Source organism: Pleurotus ostreatus (assembly GCF_014466165.1).
Source record: "Pleurotus ostreatus strain PC9 chromosome Unknown scaffold_5, whole genome shotgun sequence".
Classification (NCBI taxonomy): domain Eukaryota; kingdom Fungi; phylum Basidiomycota; class Agaricomycetes; order Agaricales; family Pleurotaceae; genus Pleurotus; species Pleurotus ostreatus.
The window spans coordinates 3337937-3356135 of record NW_023503160.1 but is presented as its reverse complement, the minus strand read 5'-3'; the positions used below and the strand labels follow the sequence as shown (position 1 = coordinate 3356135).

Genomic DNA, 18199 nt, shown 5'->3' with positions numbered 1-18199 from the left:
TGGAGTTGCATCACGCGCAAGTATTTTTAGACGAAATTGAACCTAATTCATGAGAAATCGTTAACAGACGGGGATGTTAGGGGAAATCGATATTCCACAGGTATCTGGCAGCGAGTGGCGGATGAGCTCAAGTTCTCAACGACCAGAAATGACAGTGACGATACTGCAGAACGGTGACCGATGTCGAGCGGCCTTGAAAATGTCCCCATCGACAGAATCCTCTCCGACGAGTCCGTAATGGCAAGCCACACCGCGCGACCAATGACGAGCTAACGTTCAACGTGGCGGTACAACCCTCCCCCTGCTAAAGTACAGTGATAGAATTCTGCTATGCATTGACAAAATGTTCGGTATTGTTGACTTCGTGAAAACACCTTCCAAAGGCACGTAAGTCAAATTCTAGTTATCTTGTTTTATCATTAAGTAAACATGATGGCAAAGGCAGGGAGGACATGAGTTAGACTACGACAGCTCACCTCACTCGCGTAAGGGTGTCCTATTTCTTCTTCTTACCCTTCGAGCCTGTTCCCTTTGGCGTAGATATACTGGCCCCAACATCGACGCTGGCGGCTCCTTGTGTTGCCCCGCCAGCGCCGGTCTTTCGGCGACGACCTTGGGAGAAAGTCGATCTCTCGCTTTTCTTGAGCCATCGTTCTGGATCGGGTGGGGGTGTAACACCAGGAACAACGCCGGGTGGGACCCGGGACTTTCTGGGCTTCTTGGGAGCGTCCTTGACATGAGCCTCGGGCGACTCCACCGAGAGTGGTGGTACAGATACTTTGATCGCTGGTGTGGGCTGTGACGGGGGTGGAGAGGACTCGAGAGAATTGGCAAGTGAGGATGGCAATGTGCCCAGCACATGGAGAAATGCCGAATTAATGAAGTCAAGGTGACTTTGTGACGCCTGCAAGTTTGTGAGAACGTCGGAGTGTTCTTCGGAGTGCTACCTTTCTATTAGACGGACTAAAGCTGAACACGAAGGAGAACTGACTGGATCGGATGTATCCAGCAACTGCGAGTATAGATCACAGGCGGTCTGATATGATCCTTGGCGATAGTTCTAACACATCGTCTCAAGATCAGGCTCAAGTTCGGGGTGAATGTATGGATATCGGGAACGTACAAGCTGAGCTTCGAGATGAACCACGCCTCGATGGCCCCCCTCACCAAGCGCCTCCAATTGCTCCGCAGCCTCTGACTCCCGTTGCGAGCGGTAAAGCGAGTACGCACGCTCAAAGGCGTATCGTATTTCGTCCTTTCCAGAGTTTATGAGCTCCAAGGCCGCGTCGTATTGCTCTGTTTGAAGTAACAAGAACAATTTCGTCTGGCGAGCATCGGGGTCAGTAGGCTCCAACCGCAAGACTATCGAGTCCAATCAGCGAGTGGATATTCAAGAAAGTGGGCAAAAATCACTTTTATCGCAGGTTTTGATAGCGTTGCTGAAATGACCACCGTCGATTTGGGCGCAGAGTGATGTGAATAGTCGCTTCAACCTCTCCGATGTTGGCAAAGGTTGCTTCGCTGGGCCTCGTTTCGAATTATTTATCGACGATGATGGAAGATTTGAGCGGTTCTGGGCTTTGCTCGATGTCTGAGGCGGCTTGGGCGCCATCTGTGATGGGCTCGTTGTCAATAATGTGTGCCAACGTTGGACATTACAAACCAACTACTCCTGACTCCTATCTCGAGTATTCCCACCCCCCTTTTCCTTCGAATGCGATGCCGCCGTTGTTGGTACTTCCTTCTTCCTTGATAACGAAGGGGACAATATCCTTGACGGACCATGGAGGCTCCAGCTTGAAATATGAATAACTCCTTGACACTCGACGGGGCCACAGCGTAATTAATCACCAACATCATCGTTGCAATGCCACGGCTTGCCGTAGAGACACGCAAGTACTTATTGAATATACAATTGTACTTTACGCTCATGACACTATCAACTATTTGTCAGGAACTTCGACGGGCAATTTCCCCCATTCTCTATTGGCCGCATGATATGTATCGTATCCTTGCGAGGACGCGTTGCGTCTCGGCAGAAGTTTCTCTGATTTTCTTGTCAGAAGTGATGTGGTAATACTCAATTGAAACCTGTATATAAGTAAGCCTACTGACAATGGCTTCGATAGAAAAGATACTCCAACACGATGTCTAACGCACCACCACCACCTTCGAAACTCGGAGAGTACAGAGTCCTCTCCTCTCGTGCTGGCGTGCATGTCTCCCCCCTTCAGCTCGGTGCGATGAGCATCGGTGAAAAGTGGGCGGACAAAGGCATGGGCTCCATGGACAAAGCAAGCAGTCTCAAGCTCCTGGATACCTACTTTGACCTGGGTGGCAATTTCATCGATACCGCCTGCGGCTAGTGTGTCCCTTCCTTTACCAGATGAACCGTCGGCTAACTTTTTCCTGTAGCCAAGACGAAACATCAGAGATGTTCATTGGTGAATGGGCCGAGCAGAGGGGAATCCGCGATCAGCTCGTTATCGCAACCAAGGTAGGTTTTCTATGATGCCTTTAGGGAACTCAATCTCTGATGTAACATGTCTGTCAATATAGTACAGCGCGCCTTACAAAACGACGGACAATAAAATCGACATCAAGATCAACTACAACGGTAACTCAGTCAAGAACCTTCACGTATGCGTCGAGGCGAGCTTGAAGAAGTTGCGTACAACGTACATCGACATCCTTTATGTCCATTTCTGGGACTACGCCACCTCCGTCGAAGAAGTCATGGATGGTCTTCACCATCTCGTGGCGCAGGGCAAGGTCTTGTATCTGGTCCGTATTTATCCTTATCGTCTACGTTTCGTTGCCTACTAAGGTTGACTCGTAGGGAATCTCGGATGCCCCTGCGTGGGTCGTCATGAAGGCAAATCAATACGCACGATACAACGGTAAAACCCCCTTCGTCATCTATCAAGGCGCCTGGAACGTTATTTCGCGGGATTTCGAGCGGGACATAATCCCCATGGCTCGGGATGAAGGCAAGTGTCCTGCGCCTGTACCCACCATGAAAATTGTACTCAGCCAGCGGAACCACTAGGAATGGCTCTAGCTCCATGGAACGTCCTGGCTCAGGGTAGACTTCGTTCCGATGAGGAAGAACGGAAGCGACAAGAGTCGGGAGAAGGGGGCAGGACTTTCTACGTTGCTGGTGGCAAGTGGACGCGATCAGAAGTAGAAATCAAGGCCTCCCATGCATTGGAGAAAGTGGCCAAGGAGGTTGGCACCGAACATGTCTCTGCTGGTATGACCGCTCGATCCCTTGAAGTTGATCCTTCTAACAGTGAATTTAGTTGCCATCGCGTATGTGATGCAGAAGACTCCCTTCGTCTTCCCAGTCATCGGCGGTCGGAAGGTTGAGCACCTCAAAGCCAACATCGAAGCTCTCAATATCGCGTTAAGCAAGGATCAAATTGAATACTTGGAGAGCATTGTTCCCTTTGATCCTGGCTTCCCACATAACATGATCGTGCGTTTTAATCATTGCTCACTTGTGATATCACACTTCACTTGGCTGATTTGGGTTCCAGGGTGATGGCACTGACTATAATGCCTACCTTCGTCAGGCCGGTAACTACGTCAAGCAACCCGTCCTACAACCAATTATCCCTTCGAAGAATTAGGCGGGTCACTCCCAAGCTCAGCGCTTGGAAACCAGTCTGTTTGCGACGCTGAATCGCTCTGATGTATCTATAATCATATATATCCCTTCTACTACGCCCAGATCCACTTTGCAAGGTAATCCCGACTCCTGTCGGAGCTTTCATCGGTCAAACCTTGTTGCAGGCGCACGCGCAGACAGGAATGAGGAAGCAGACTACTTGAAGAAATATAGGATCAGAGGCTGAGATGTCTGCACATCCGTGCGTAACCTCACACACGTTGTGCGATCTGCCGCTGGGGACCATGCCGAAAAACTGAATCAACAAAGAATTATATTATTGTGTGGTTTGGCGTGAGTAGAAACCTCTAAGTACTTTCTATGCTTATTGTTTATGCCTACTATGTCGGTCCCTCACTTACAAAAGATATGGTGAGGAGCTTGGGGAAATTGAAGGGGTTCGGTGTCATCAAGGAGCGATACCTCATACCAAGCATTTACTAGAGCCGTAGCACTAATCGAGCCCCACATTGACGGTGATGGTTGAGAGCTACTTCCGTCTTCGTCACGTCCTGCCAAATATAGGACGTAGTAGGCCATCCCGCCCAGCGTAGCTGCAAGAGGGGGTGCATCTTCCCAAGATGTACCATCCCAGGACCCGTAGCATTAACACGATAGTACATAGTCTAGACTTCAAGCTTTCAAAACTCATTCAGAGCTTGGGAAATCATGGTAAAACCCTAGAGTACACAGAAATGTAACACGATACATACCTTTCGCCAGTCGAATGTTTTTGTTGTGCACGGTAACAGACCCGAAAATCACATCCATGTCCTTTAAACTACGACCCGTAGTCTCTGGAATAATTCTAATCCAAGAGTGTGAAGCTTGGAGGGCATCTGCGGAGTCACCTTGGAGATGACAAAGTCTGGACATCAGACGATAGAATGAGTAACTCTTATATATATATATGTAGTGTACACTCACTCCATAGCCATTGGTATGCATTGCCTACTGGCACTCAGTAATGCCTTGTTCTTGTCGGGAATATCTCAATACAATTGGTGACCCATATTCATAGAAGATATTAGATAAACTAAGCGTCCGTGTCATGACTTTTCCGAGTAGCTTTTTCCGTCCGTAGCGACGCTATTGACGCTCTCATACCATTGAAATACACTTCCAATCAAGAATGCCCACCCTCCCCAGAACGTCGAAAGATTGCTTTGATACTCGGCGCCGCTGTTTACTTCCGCAGCATACCCAAGAGCACCACAGAGCGTGAACCCGATGGCGCCAACGAAGTTCCAAACTAGTAACCGTAGGTGAACGAGTGGTAAGATTCTGTCAACGGCCACTTACATGCAACCTGCCAGCCAAGAGATGAAATTGATGGTGCATACCATCTTTTCTGCGTTTCCAGCATCAAAAGGACTCTGCAACGACTTGATTAGCGAACTACGGATGCAGAACGGGCGGCTCACGACGCTATGATGAATCCGGAACCGCCTACGACTTGAGGCGTAAAGAAAACACCGTCAAGTAAGCCAGTGTTGTTTTGAATTTTATTCTGTATTGTTGGTATGCTCGTATATCTGCGATCACGTTCAGTCAATGCAGCGGTGAGGAATAGCGCGGCTGAATCAGACTTACCCGCTAATCCAGAATATAGTAGCAGCCCAGAACTGCACGAAGGCGGCCAAGAACCCAAGTTCATGCCAATATTTGCGGTCGGTGGTAAACCACTTCCACTGGCGCTTGGGTAATTTTGGGTTGGGATTGAGCGAATCGTCCGAACTGGGAGATGCGTGTCGTAGTCCCGTGGTTAGAGTCCTTTCGATGCTCCATCCAAAATTCGCAGCGTCATCCCGGTTCCAGGCTTCCCATACCCCAAACAGAGCCCCTATCTCGAATATCGAAGCGCCCACGAACGCTGTCCATCCCGCAGCGTTCGGAAACTCACCGACCGCAGGGTCAGCGGACGGAAGAAACACGAAGAACCCATTCACAACCCAGACTATACTCCCAACGGTGAATAGCTAGGTTCTACATTGTCAGGCCTCTTGGTCCTAGAAGAAGTGGTTGCTGGGACCGAGGGCCAGACTTACGATCGCAATCCACCAGCTTATGTTCCAGTACTCCAGCCGGCTCATATGTCCTATTCCATGCCAGAAACGTCGGGCGTGCCGCGATTTTTTTGAGGCAGGCGTGTGCGCTGTATATCGATTTTTGCGATGGCTTCGGGATGTCCAGTTCAATTTCCCATGATCCGGGCTATGAAAGACGGCATGTGTCGGGTGAATGAAGGATCTGACACTCTTAGGAAGGGCGTTCCCGGACGAGTGCTTCTGAATGGAGGGGTGGAGAGGGTGGTGCCATCGGGCTAGCACATTTGTCGTTGAAGGCAGACTATCCATGGTGAAGTTTGATGGGCAAGAGGCAAACATACGCTCTATTTTTGTAAGTATCCGTATGACATTCCCGCACAGGGGTCGTTGTTCATTTCCACGAGCTCCACCATCGTGTGCGGTCAAGTACTGAGTACTGAGTACTGAACAAGGTAGTTACTATAGAACGCGGGTATCATTGTCTATCATCTAGGTCGCAATAGTGTCCGGCCGTGCAGACGCTGTTGGGACCTCATCATTATTTCTCGTTGTGCTTGGTGTTCTCCCGTGACCAGTCGCGGGCGTTCTATCCTGTTTACATCGTATATGAGCATGAAGTGGACGGTGCAGAAGCCAAGACCTACCCCTTGTTGTGGATTACTCGAACGCGACGGATGCGAAGGAGTAGACTCCATCAGTGCGGACTGCTGGGGTTGAACCTGGAATAATTCGGCTTCGCGCGCCGCGTCTTCTTGCATATTGTTGTTTTCAAAGTGCCGACTCAAGCCAAGGCGCTATTTGACGTCAGCTTTCGGACTTGTATCAAAATGGGAAGCATTACACTACAGCAACTCATGAAGAACGGCGTGCTACATAACGCTGAATATATTCAGCAAGACCATCCGCGAACACCATACAGATAAAGTACTCACGAGCAAGACACGCGCAAGCAAGGCAACAACAACAACAAGCGTCAGCGTCCACGACACTCATCCTTGAACTCGCAACGGGGACAATAGTATTTCATCAGATATACGGGACAACGAATTTATACTCGTCGATTGCTGTAGAATTGCTGTGCAGAATTAGACGCTTGAGGTCTTCGCTAGATTACACGATCACTCATCATAGATGTACTTGTACCATGGCAACCGAAATTTGCGAAAGCCGAATAGATCAGAAAGCCCGAGGCTGCACGTACGTTACAATGCGGGGATAAATGGCCTACAAGGTGGACAGAAATCAGCTGCGAGTAAGGGTGATAACAATAAATGAGAGAAGCACGCACAAGTATAGACAACAAACGGGCAACTAAAGAAAAAACATCCGTACAGTACGGGAATGGTCAATAAACGTGGATGCGAATGGGATACTACCTTGAACATTCAATATTCCACAGCATCATCATCGTCCCCTTGCATCGTCACAGATTCGTCTTTCTTCGGTTGCTCGGTTTGGTTGCCTGACTTTACATCAGTTATGCTATCATCGACCTCCATTTCGACGTCCTCCGCGAGGCTTTTGATTGGCTCAGTGGGAGCTGTTTCCTGCAAGTTCTCGCCGGCCTTCTTCTCGTCATCATCGACAGCAGCCATCTCCTCGTCCTTGTCCTTTGTTCGATCGATCTCCTTTGCAACGCGTTGCCGCATTTGCTTGAGCTCTTCCACGCCTTCTTCCCGCTGCGTTTTCCACTCCTGCCATTCTTTCTCTGCCGCGGCCGAAACCTATACGGCAAACTTGGATAAGCTGTAGAAAATAATACGCCGGATACACGGACCTCTGATCTACGGCGCGCAAGGAAGGCTTCTTGTTCCGGAGTCAGAATAGCAGGGAGATAATAGAGTGGCGGCGGATGAGTACGCGGAGGAGGGGCAAGGGGGTTGGATGATAGAGAGGCATCCGCTGAAATGACGTCCGAAGTGAGCAAAAAATTGGCTAAAAGTGGCAGTCTCTTCCTGCGAAGTTTGAACTACGACCCAAGGGTAAGATTGCACTGAAGATATTGTAGTAACGAGAGCCACGCACCACAGAATCTTTCAGTTGCAGCTCTTCTTCTTTCCTCGTCGCGGAGGTCTTGTCTTTCTTCGCCTCTTCGGCTCTCCTAACAGAATCGGTTTCCTTTTGAAGTTTACTTTGCAATCTCTTTTCTATCAATTGCCGCTTCTTAGCCTAGTGTTCGAACGCAATCACAGTCAGCTATCACACAGACAAACAATAGACGGTAAATGTTGTTGAACTCACGGCTTCGCTCGCGTTGCGCTCTTTATCCTCGATCTTGGCCTTGTTTAGGGTTCCAAGCAAGATACCAAACATGCTTTTACCGCGTTTTCGTTCTCTTCCACTATCTGCATTGAGGTTCAGTCGGGGCCGCTTCCTGGCTTCTTGCTGCGTTGGAGTTCTTGAGTCCTCATTTGCTGGAGGTGACGGGTCCCTGGGAGTGCTGCAACAGCTAGTGTCAGGTTCACTTGTATCGGAATTGGATATGAAGGGAAGACCTACTCGGTGGTAGACATGGTGGTGAAGTGACGAGGTGAGCGTGGCGGTTGTGGGAAGTGTGCGAAAGGACCAATGCCAATACAGCACGTGCCCCGCTCCTGTCCATCGTCGGTTCATCGTCGCGCGGGACCCAAAAGAGCTCACAAAAGGCTACTTTACTTATGTTCAGTTTTTACTCATAAACGTTCGGACTGCTATGAACGAGTAAAGGAGTAACATATCATCTTTTCAGTTTCCCACCAAGGTCTTTCCACCATCCTTGCTTGGTCTTCTGAGTGGACGCACCAACACGAACGATGGTTGACAAGCCAGAACTCACCCCTTTCCTTCCGCCACCAGGAAACTGCGCCTTCGATGGAGGACCGTTGGTGGGTACCCCATGGCCACTGACCGTATCCTCGCCATCAGTTCCCTCATCGTCGGCCCCCCGTTTGCGTTTCTTCTTATTCGAGGCGGTGGCTGGACGCAAGTTCTTCTCCCACTCTCGCTTATACAGACGGAAGACGGCCATAGTAGCACGAGCATCGGTGACCTATTCCTTACACGTTACAATCGGATCGAAGTGTTACAGGCAACTCATGGCTCACGGAAGAATGCTCGCCGCCTTGTATCGTTAGCCCGAGCTCTTGTTTTACGAGATTCCGAAGAGCGATGTATTTGCTCTTGGTTATTTTAAATTTCCATGCGTAGTATTGCGTGTCGAGAGTCTGCGGTCTGGGATGCGAAAGCAATAGCGCCTAGGAAGAAAATGAGACATGCAAAATGATATGATATCAAAACGCACCTTTAAGTCATTAAAAACGGCATGTCCGACCAGTATTTTATCCTTTAGTAGCTCCGCTACTTGGGCTTGAATCTCCTCGAATGGTTTGGCTATGATGATCATCAGGGGACCGCTCGAGCCCAGGTGGAGAGGATAGCACCTTTGACCATATCGCGCTCTCGGACACCACTATATTGGGTCCGGTAATCAACGACACGCTCCCGCTGCCGAACGAACTCATCCAGCTGCACCGCGCCATGGTAGTTAACCAAGCTAACCCGCGCCAACGAAGACTCCGATCCATCTATCCCGACGCCAACCATCTCGCAATCTAGAGCAAGATATTTCCCTGGTCTATGATAACCTGTTTATCACTGAACACAATCGTGTAGGCAAATATAATGCGTACTCACTGTTTTTGGAGGTCGGAGTATGGTATGTCGCCCAGGACCATGGCTTTCAACGAAGACTTCAAATCTCCTGCTGTTGTTGAGAGGGGGTCTAGCGGAGCAGATGGTGTAGAGTGGAGAGTTATACGACTAGGTCCAGCTTCAGGAGGCGGCGATCCATCTTCCGTCTTTTGGCGTTTATGAGATTTGACTTTTTTGTTCTTTCCGTCCTTAGACTTCGTAGGGAGCGTCTACATGCAATCGGTTTATGGTACATATATCAGAGCAAGTCCACAACATACTTTTTTCAAGGCTAGCCAATTTGACGACGACCTGGAGTTGGAGGCAATTTTAGACATCGTCGTACGTACCGAATCCCGATCATGGTAGTGAGGATACCTATCGGAATTGAAACTGTGATCGTGGGAGTATGCATTCCCACATTCACTGAAAGGACATTTGTAAAAACAGAAAGATCCTGTCTCTCGTATCACCACCAGTCGTCCATCATGGTAATCGGAGGGATACCCCAGACTTCCCTCCCCTCGAAGCGTTGAAGACCTGATGTATGTCAGAATTTCATCTACCCTTTGATTGCCTGAGTGTTGACGTGCGCTACACAAGGTTCAGCTTCTCGATCCATTCCTAGAAATGACCCTCCGTTATTTCTTTTCCGTGAATGTGCCGCGCACATTTAATGGTTGGATTTCGACACGGTAGCACTATCATGATTTGCGCTTCCGAAGATGCAATAGTGCCTACAACTGAAAATAGCGTAATCTTGAGGTACGACCGACCCATTATTATCATTATCGCGATGCTACTATTAATTTGCAAATCCTCGATCTCCAGTAATTATGAAACTTCAGCAGCTAGTATCTATCATAGAGCGTCTGTGTTTACACGCGGATCATTCGCTGTCGGAGTCACTTTCCAGCTATCGAACGAGGAAAATCACCGGCGTCAGCAAATTTCGAAGGACGCTGAATAGACCGTTCTCACCTCGTCCCGACGCTTGAACTCCGAGTATATGAACATCAGAATGAAGAATAGCGTGTCTTGCTCTGCAAAGGACTCTATCTTCATGGATGCTGGCTGCTCGGCGCGAAATAGAGGACTATATTGGATGGTGAATGCAGCTGCGTGTTTTTTCCCGAGCTCCGTTTTAACCTGGAGAACGACGGGATCAATTCAATGCTATCAGACAACTTCGCGAGATTAGACTAACCTCCCATTTCCCCCTTCTATAGTCAACTAAATACGCTTCTCCATCCCATCGCCAGATCCTCTCCCTGAATCATACCACAGGATCAGTACCATGAAGTACGAACAACCAAACATTTCAACGTACGTAGTAGGGGAGAATAATACCGAAGGATGCACCTTCGTCGTCGTAAAGCTCAACTTCCGCCCCTCAATCTCGAAGATCCGGTCATCCCAGTGGATAACGACGGCCAGCGGGGCCTTTTCACTCATGCGCCGAATCTCCGTCTTTGGCTTGAAGTTGTTCTCCTCGACTGATGTTGTGGAGACGGTGAACTTGATAGTATCGTCCGTGGCGGACTTGATGAGGGTGTTGCGGATGTCTTTCGTTGTGAATATGTAGTGTTGCATTGTGTAGGATGTGTTGGGTTGAGATGAGCCGTTTGCAGACACTGGGTTTGTCCTTTTGAATGCCTCGACAGCTGAGTGTGCGACCACGGATTAGTACGCCCACAATGAGGCGCTCATTCGGGAAAGACAACGCAATTGTTGCTTCCCGTTGTCAAGCCCGACGCCTCGATCGCATTATTATTGATTATCGGGTATCCTCAAACCGACGCCCCATAATGTGCGACATAATTATGTTCTCTCTTCGGACGGGGTGGTGTTGTTGCTGCGGAGCGCCTCATTCAGAAAACAAAAGTAGCGACCGAGACGCAATGTAGCATAAACTATGCGTGTCCTTGTTCCTTATCAAAATAGAACCAACGGCATCGCGAGAATCAAGATGGATGAAACACGCACTGTACTCAGCCGCGAGCGTCTGAGCTAGAAGCTACCAATAGTCGGCTTGATTATCATAGGCTTTAGATCAGCCTTGAGCTTCCCTTCCTTAAATCCTCCACATGAAGAACGGCTGCGGATAAATGATGGACAGACTGTGGCCAGAACTCGTCATGAGCAGTTTTGATGGCTTTCGCGGTGTTGATTTTCGCAACCGAAGCTTCCTATGGACGATCGGTTACGCACCGACTGAGGAGGAGGGTCAGTCTTGATTTTATCGTCTGCAGCGGCTATAGCATGTCCGTAGAAAAGTTCGAAGCTCGTAGTAACGAGCCTTCATTGCATTTCATTCTCGTAATTGCATTGAAACCAACCATGGCCAACCTCATTCGCGCTGCCAAGTCGGCCAGCGATTGGACGCAGCACGATCTCGAAGCTTCCGCATTACAGTCCACAATGGTGACGCGTGCGGGAGGTTACAGTCGGTCCAGCCTCATTCATGATCAGCAAACTCGACTTGCTCAAACCCAGTTCCTCCACTGTCATGCCCGCAAAACCTCCTACACCACTCCCCGTGATCGCCGACGCTGAAACTTAAAGCGGCATGCCACTAGACCTCGAAAAGTGGGAATGCCTTTAGGCTTTGGGAGCCAATGGGAGGAGGATGTAGATGGTTCCGGTGCGTCAAGTCTGTGCCTTCGGACTTGGTTCTCAGAACTCTCGTTGGTCTTGATGCATCGCTCAAACCAGACCCTAAAAACCCCCCAAAACTTGAGCCAAAGACCTTTGAGAAGCTAACGGATAACCACAATGCTGTATACCGTTGGCTTACAAAGTCGATATGGTATACCCTGCCCTAATCAACCAGGTCCTACGCGGCAAAAATGACACCCGCGATTGTATCGCTGATATTAGCACCAAAGAATCGGCATGCATAGACTCGCAATAAGTAACCAAGTACAATACAACACAATTTGTAGTGTATATCTTTTGTCTACATCATCTGCATCTGCGATACGTCCGTTGTATTGAGTATTGACTAATGACCAATTATCGGTGAAGCATGTTGCATGTGTTGTATATGTTCGAATGCCTCCGTTGAATATAAAAACCCATAGACACGCCACAAAAGATGTTGTAGAAACCCAGAGAACCAGCGTTGTTGAAACAGAGACCTTGGCCGCGACGACACCCGATTCGCTTAGTACCTGCCTCGATCTCAAACCTTAGGGCGGGCGCAAGTAGATAAGGAGCGGAGGAGGTGAAAGAAGCGGAGAGTAAACGAGGCGATCATATCGTCCGCTGCAATATTTGGCCGTAGTACATCAGAATCCGTTCCAGCGAAAAACGAAAACAGTGAAGGTTAGGCCCACCTTGACGCTTAACCAATGCATTGTCACATCGCGTATCCGATCACGCAAATTATATTGGCAAAGATGGCAATCGAGATGGTTTCCCAGAGGGCGAAGCGTGGCTTCAATGAGCGAGGTGGGTAGATCTACTCGTAAGAAACGTCATTAGTAAACGTAGAGTATGTGTTGAGGAAGGAGTATCCCCGTGAAAGAGGTGAACGGACGAGGAAAGAGATGCACCTGGTCTAGCGTCCCATACAAGTGAGGCGACTGCTAATGTCCACGCCCGTGCTAACCGTTTCTGTTCGAATCCACTACACATACCAGTGGGCGCGTGCAGCGGTGGTGGCTCCACTATTAGTCGCTTCAAGGCTTCCACCCGTCCCAGCAATAGGAATGCCAAGCGCTTGAGATATATCGGACCCATTCGCATGGCAGCATGGTCTGAGACCATATGGAATTGTGTCGAGAGAAGATGTTGCGAGCTTGCGATGGCCAGATCCTCGAGAGCATGGTGAGCTGCAAGGGTGTAGATTGGAAGAGGGTGGAAGGGAGCATGGGACAAGAGAAGAGAGTATAGCCGTGACGGAGTCGGCGATGTCGGCGACGATGAGTATATACATGAACACGGGGCGATTCCGTATTCCGGGAGAAGATCGATAGCTTCCACTAGAGTGTCTGTCGATGGGGCGAATTGCGAGCAAGGGGCGTTGTAAGCTGCATGGAGGATGACGTTTAGCGTCGATGAATGTAAGAGAATCGTCTTGGCCGGCATGGGAGAGGGAGGCATGGTGTCCCCGTCTTGATTTTGTCGAAAGACATCGTCGAGAAGCATATTGAAGCCGTTGGTCGAAGCAGCCGTAAGGACGTGGGGATGGACGTAGAAATGTACCGAGTCTGATGATATGAATACGAGGCGGGGGAGAATGTCTTGGTGCCTAGCCTTCGGCGAGAAAAAGGTGGAGACTGAAATAAGGGTTGTGCTGGTGTTCCTTGCCGCCGAGGAAGTCATGGTCGGTGATTGCTATGAGTGGAATGAGGGGCAGCGCTAACGACTATTCAGACCACCTACTGGTGGAGTGGGTGCTTGTACGAGGGTAATTGGGGTAGGTGAATCGCTGCCGCTAGCCTCGGCTACCAGAGTCGTTGAGTAGCTGTTTCAGCGACGTCGAACACGACGAGCACTCACCGGCTGCGACAGGGACGATGCCTGGGACGGAATTCATACGAGCGTTGAGAGCAGAATGCATGCGTGGGAATGGGAGGGACCAGAATGTAGAAGGGGTCTTATATATATCGGGGAAGTGGAGGGATCGGCGGAAGGCTCAGGACGGTAATTGACTTGTGAGCTGTGGCGCTGAGTCCGAAATGTCGTCATATGCGTATACGACCTCCAAGGCACGGGACAGCGCTTCCTTTCAACGCTAGGTGCCAGCTTCTCTGCGTAAAAATGGAGTCCACATACCATATCATTTCATGTAATTCATGTAGGGATTTAGTGAGCACCGTCAAGTTAGTTCGACCTGAGTGACTAAATTCAGTAGCGTTTGGGGCTCGAAGTTGATGGGGCGTGCTTGGTGGAGTGGAAATTCGGGGCCAGAATTGTGGGTGAAAGCAGCCTTTACCGTGCATTTCCTTCGGTGGGATTTTTGGCTGCTCGAGCTGACTGATATTGGGGTCTTGCAAGCGTCACCGGCACCCTGTATAGCCCATCTAGCCTCGACAGAAAAATTGGACTTTGGGCCTAGGTTCTTCGTGGTGATTGGACTAGCACCATCTTGGCAATTGGAGCTCGACGTAGTTGACTTAATGGAAGTACGTTGACTTGACGGAAGTACGGTGGCGAGTGCCATTCCGTGAGTTTTCCGTTATCGTAGTATTTTTGTTTGTTCGTACCTCGGGCGGTGAACCTTGGTAAACCCACCGCGTTCTTCTGACGCAGTAAATCGGCCCATCCATGAGAAATCACAATCGTCAGCCGGAATCGTCAAACCACAGGTAACATGACGCACGTTTAAGAATACGGAAGCGGGTAATATTGTTGAGTCAGCCATTGTTTCTCTAAACGCGTGTTCATCTTACATTTATATGCGTGCTAATCAAGCTGAACCACTCGCCAGTGTTCAGTATCGGTAGCCACTCTTTCGAACGAAAGATAGTGTGGAAATGTCAGAGTTCCCAAAGAGTCGACCGGCGATCGTGCACTGAAGAGAGGCCCATCAGAACATCAAGAAGAGAGTTGGACGAAAGTTGAGCCGCAGACACGAATACACCTGTCACGGTATGCATTCGTTTTCAAGCCCTCTTACTCAAACGTCGGCGTTAGCATGTGACATGCTGCCATGAAGGAAACACACCAGATTTGCCCCAAATGCACGCTAGCTACTTTCTGCTCTGCAGCACGCCACATATGGTCATAGTCCTCTGGAAAGCTATCGCGGTTCACGACGCGGCATCTGGAAATCGTGAGGGGCGGACAGGGTGGGCGAAAGTTGGTTTCTCTGTGAAGAAGGTTGGGTTCGAGTCTCCAATGGCTTATGAGGGGCGCTTGGATGATATATCGCCAACGACTCATCGGCATTCGCTTTCAGATGCGCCTCGAGCTCAGCCCCTTCTTGGAAGTCGGGATTGAGTTTCGTCACCCCGCCATATTCCCTTCTATGGATGTCCGCCTTGAGGTTCAAAGTCCGCTATGATCTCAGGTGGAGCTATCTAGAAATCTCCACGCCTCCATCCACGTTCCACAATTGACGAAACGACGCGTCACGAGCAAGACTCCCCTTCCTTCGATATTCTACGATGTTCTATTTGCCAAGGAAATTCTCCCAGAGGAGTTCTCGAATTGCAGAATGGTGCACGCGTCTATGAACTTGAAGTTCAACTTATGTGTGGAAATAGGAAGCCAATCGGTGAGTGGACCGCTACAGGGGCTGGGGCTCTATTGATAAATGCCCGACAGAAGTTCCACATGTGGAGTAGCGTCATTGGAGCTCGATTCGAACGTCTATGTGCAAAGTAATAACTTGCCGTGATCGATTCGCGGAACCTCCGGTGGCAGTTCGATGGCCAACGCGATGCTGGGCGTTGTACGTCGAACGGCTGTGATATACTGACGAGTTGAGATTTGGTAACGAACTGAGTGTGAGTACCACATGTTCCTTCCGTGTCGTCTTAGGCCACCGTCCGAGTGGCGATCATTTCATAGAACCCTCCACCCGGAGGCAATGCGGACGAGGAGCACCTATTAGCCTCGGAAGGCTCCACTGTAAACAACATGGCCTTCGAATGATGTCTTATATGTCCTTTCGGAGATTTCCTACCGTTCCAAAATATGGATCTCACTTCGCAACCCCAGCGCCCCAGCTCCCGGCAATATGGCAGTTCTCCTCTACACGATGGCGTAGGAAGTGAGTATGTGAGGTTCGTGTCTACGGCATAGCTTCTATCTGCCACCATAACAGTACGGAGTCTTCTCGCGCGACCTGAAGTCCGCACCAAAATGCAGGTCAGATGACGACACTCTTGTCTATTCGTTGGTCCCTTCGTCACTCGTTGACTTCTACTTCTCAACAATAATAGTCCAATATGGACGAAGAGCTTACGAAGTCCAGCCCTCTAGCTCTTCGGCTTGACCCTTGCTTACTTCGGGCGTATAAGGGTTTCTTCTGTGTTCTTTCGGATATGACACAAGTCACAACAAACATATGGTATCATCATCGGTGGTTCTTCCTCCGTGGCCCCACTCGCATTCAGCAAGCATTAAGTGGATGGAGCACTTTACCCAACAGGCAACTATTTACCTCAGCGTCACGTATCGTCTCTTCAGTGCTGTGGGCTAGACGTTAAGCACTTACTCTTCCTTCCCTCCCGAGGGGGGTAGATGATGATTTCGTCGTCTATTGATGACCTGCCTCGACCATATGGCCCTTGCTGCCGCAACGATTCGGGGAATGCGTTCAACAGCATCCAGTTCCCAGCTTCCTTCGCTGCTGCATGCAAGAGCTATGCAAGAGCCACGAAACAAGAAGCCGATGGAAGTCCCGTAATGATACAAGCAAGCTAAGTTATACAGCCCTCTAACTACATACTTGCCAAGGATGGGTGATGCTGCTCCATACGAATGCGCCCCTCACAGCATGTACCTAAACCCTGGGTGCGCTTGCCCACGATCGAGTTCCATTTTCTCTTCCCTCCGGTTCAGGCTAGCAAGGTGCTGTCGCAGGACCGCGGCCATGATCACACTCGCCCCGCTCGCAGCCAGACAAATCCCGAAGGACCGAGCGTACGACGGACCCCAGCTTTGATCCCAGGCGTACCTAGTAGAGCCCCAGAAACAGAAACAATCAGTAGAATGCAGGACACGTGCTAGACGCGCATCGACTTACGGGCCCGCTACGAGGGCCAGCTGAGATAGGGCGTTTATGAGCGCTATTCCGACTGCACGTTTGTTTGCGGGTTGGATGGATGACATTGCCCACGCCATGATGCACATGCCGCTTACAGGCGCGACGGCCATGAGAAACCTACGGAAGAGGTGTGAGTTCAGTGTATGCATACGACTCGATGGAAGAGGCGTCAACACTGACAATGCAACGTATCGGGCGGCCGTGCTCATGGTACTCATTGCTATTATAAACCCCAGCATGGCCGTAGCCGCAGGGGCTACACTGTGCCAGCAGCGTTCGTGAACAATATCTGAGTGCCTGCACTCAAGAAGTTCAGTCAGCGTCTAGCTTAGTTTTAGAAGAGCACGAGCAGACCTTGTGACGGCGAATGCGATAATTGTTGCGACTACCCATGGCGGGGCGCAGAGCAACAGTGTCGTCGTAGTATCGTACCCCAGAGTCTTCGTCAATGTCGGGAAGAATATGACAAAAGAAAAGGAGAGTTGCCCCAGGGTCATAATCGAAGTGATCCACCAAATCTTCCAGTCCGTCAATGCCATAACGAGCCCGGCGAGGTGGCCGACTTTACGAGGAGACGACATAGACGTGGCAGTCGTACCGGCTTCCTCGTGCATCCTTCGTTCGGCAAGGGCCAGCAAGGAAGGGCTGAGCCATCGGGTAGGGGAGTTTGGAAAGTCAGGAAGGATGAAGAACCCCAGACAGGCTATGACAACGGTCACAGCCCCTTCGATGAAGAAGAGCCATCTAACGGGCGTTGGACTTGACGGTGAAGGCGATCGCGCAAGACCCACCTCCAAGCAGACTCGCCCATCTTCCCTCCCATCTTATCTAAAATTCCCGACGCTATCAGGGACCCGAAGGCGTTTGAAACAAAGCTGCCGCAGAAGAGGATGGCCGCCCGTAGACCCAGCTCGTCTGTTATCCATCTTGCGGTCGTCCCCCAGATCTCAGAAGACGGGTGATTTACGTACTCCTTTTATACCAGCGCGACAAGAGAAACAACGCGCCAGGCATGACTATGCGGAGGAGAGGGTCATCGCCTGCGTTTAACCAAGAGAATTGGACGTACACGCAGCTTCTACAGCGCCA

General features: G+C 50.0%; 9 protein-coding genes across 9 annotated transcripts; 1 reads left to right on the top strand and 8 right to left on the bottom strand.

Moving 5' to 3' along the window:
* Positions 1-496: 496 nt before the first annotated feature.
* PC9H_008235 (uncharacterized protein) lies at positions 497-1612 on the bottom strand (the record flags this gene model as incomplete). The annotated part of the gene is made up of 4 exons (XM_036777749.1): positions 497-943; positions 992-1060; positions 1124-1362; positions 1414-1612. The coding sequence occupies 4 exons, from the start codon at positions 1610-1612 to the stop codon at positions 497-499; spliced, it is 954 nt and encodes a 317-aa protein (XP_036631369.1).
* A 535-nt stretch (positions 1613-2147) lies between these two features.
* PC9H_008234 (uncharacterized protein) lies at positions 2148-3632 on the top strand (the record flags this gene model as incomplete). Its single annotated transcript, XM_036777748.1, has 7 exons — positions 2148-2365; positions 2416-2497; positions 2560-2784; positions 2840-2990; positions 3050-3253; positions 3303-3478; positions 3540-3632. The coding sequence occupies 7 exons, from the start codon at positions 2148-2150 to the stop codon at positions 3630-3632; spliced, it is 1149 nt and encodes a 382-aa protein (XP_036631368.1).
* Positions 3633-4719: 1087 nt separating this feature from the next.
* On the bottom strand, positions 4720-6027 carry PC9H_008233 (uncharacterized protein; the record flags this gene model as incomplete). The annotated part of the gene is made up of 5 exons (XM_036777747.1): positions 4720-4922; positions 4973-5046; positions 5095-5205; positions 5264-5649; positions 5719-6027. The coding sequence occupies 5 exons, from the start codon at positions 6025-6027 to the stop codon at positions 4720-4722; spliced, it is 1083 nt and encodes a 360-aa protein (XP_036631367.1).
* A 180-nt stretch (positions 6028-6207) lies between these two features.
* PC9H_008232 (uncharacterized protein) lies at positions 6208-6476 on the bottom strand (the record flags this gene model as incomplete). Its single annotated transcript, XM_036777746.1, has 2 exons — positions 6208-6309; positions 6363-6476. 2 exons carry the CDS (start codon positions 6474-6476, stop codon positions 6208-6210), a joined length of 216 nt encoding a protein of 71 aa, XP_036631366.1.
* A 627-nt stretch (positions 6477-7103) lies between these two features.
* PC9H_008231 (uncharacterized protein) lies at positions 7104-8231 on the bottom strand (the record flags this gene model as incomplete). Its single annotated transcript, XM_036777745.1, has 5 exons — positions 7104-7442; positions 7496-7687; positions 7744-7887; positions 7960-8158; positions 8218-8231. The coding sequence occupies 5 exons, from the start codon at positions 8229-8231 to the stop codon at positions 7104-7106; spliced, it is 888 nt and encodes a 295-aa protein (XP_036631365.1).
* A 203-nt stretch (positions 8232-8434) lies between these two features.
* Positions 8435-9725, bottom strand: REX4_1 (3'-5' exonuclease; the record flags this gene model as incomplete). Its single annotated transcript, XM_036777744.1, has 6 exons — positions 8435-8746; positions 8802-8951; positions 8999-9087; positions 9138-9331; positions 9391-9617; positions 9669-9725. 6 exons carry the CDS (start codon positions 9723-9725, stop codon positions 8435-8437), a joined length of 1029 nt encoding a protein of 342 aa, XP_036631364.1.
* A 551-nt stretch (positions 9726-10276) lies between these two features.
* Positions 10277-10980, bottom strand: PC9H_008229 (uncharacterized protein; the record flags this gene model as incomplete). Its single annotated transcript, XM_036777743.1, has 4 exons — positions 10277-10303; positions 10369-10536; positions 10595-10658; positions 10718-10980. The coding sequence occupies 4 exons, from the start codon at positions 10978-10980 to the stop codon at positions 10277-10279; spliced, it is 522 nt and encodes a 173-aa protein (XP_036631363.1).
* A 1697-nt stretch (positions 10981-12677) lies between these two features.
* PC9H_008228 (uncharacterized protein) lies at positions 12678-13954 on the bottom strand (the record flags this gene model as incomplete). Its single annotated transcript, XM_036777742.1, has 4 exons — positions 12678-12853; positions 12945-13728; positions 13777-13838; positions 13894-13954. The coding sequence occupies 4 exons, from the start codon at positions 13952-13954 to the stop codon at positions 12678-12680; spliced, it is 1083 nt and encodes a 360-aa protein (XP_036631362.1).
* A 2879-nt stretch (positions 13955-16833) lies between these two features.
* PC9H_008227 (uncharacterized protein) lies at positions 16834-17724 on the bottom strand (the record flags this gene model as incomplete). Its single annotated transcript, XM_036777741.1, has 4 exons — positions 16834-17020; positions 17090-17227; positions 17291-17407; positions 17465-17724. The coding sequence occupies 4 exons, from the start codon at positions 17722-17724 to the stop codon at positions 16834-16836; spliced, it is 702 nt and encodes a 233-aa protein (XP_036631361.1).
* Positions 17725-18199: the final 475 nt, after the last annotated feature.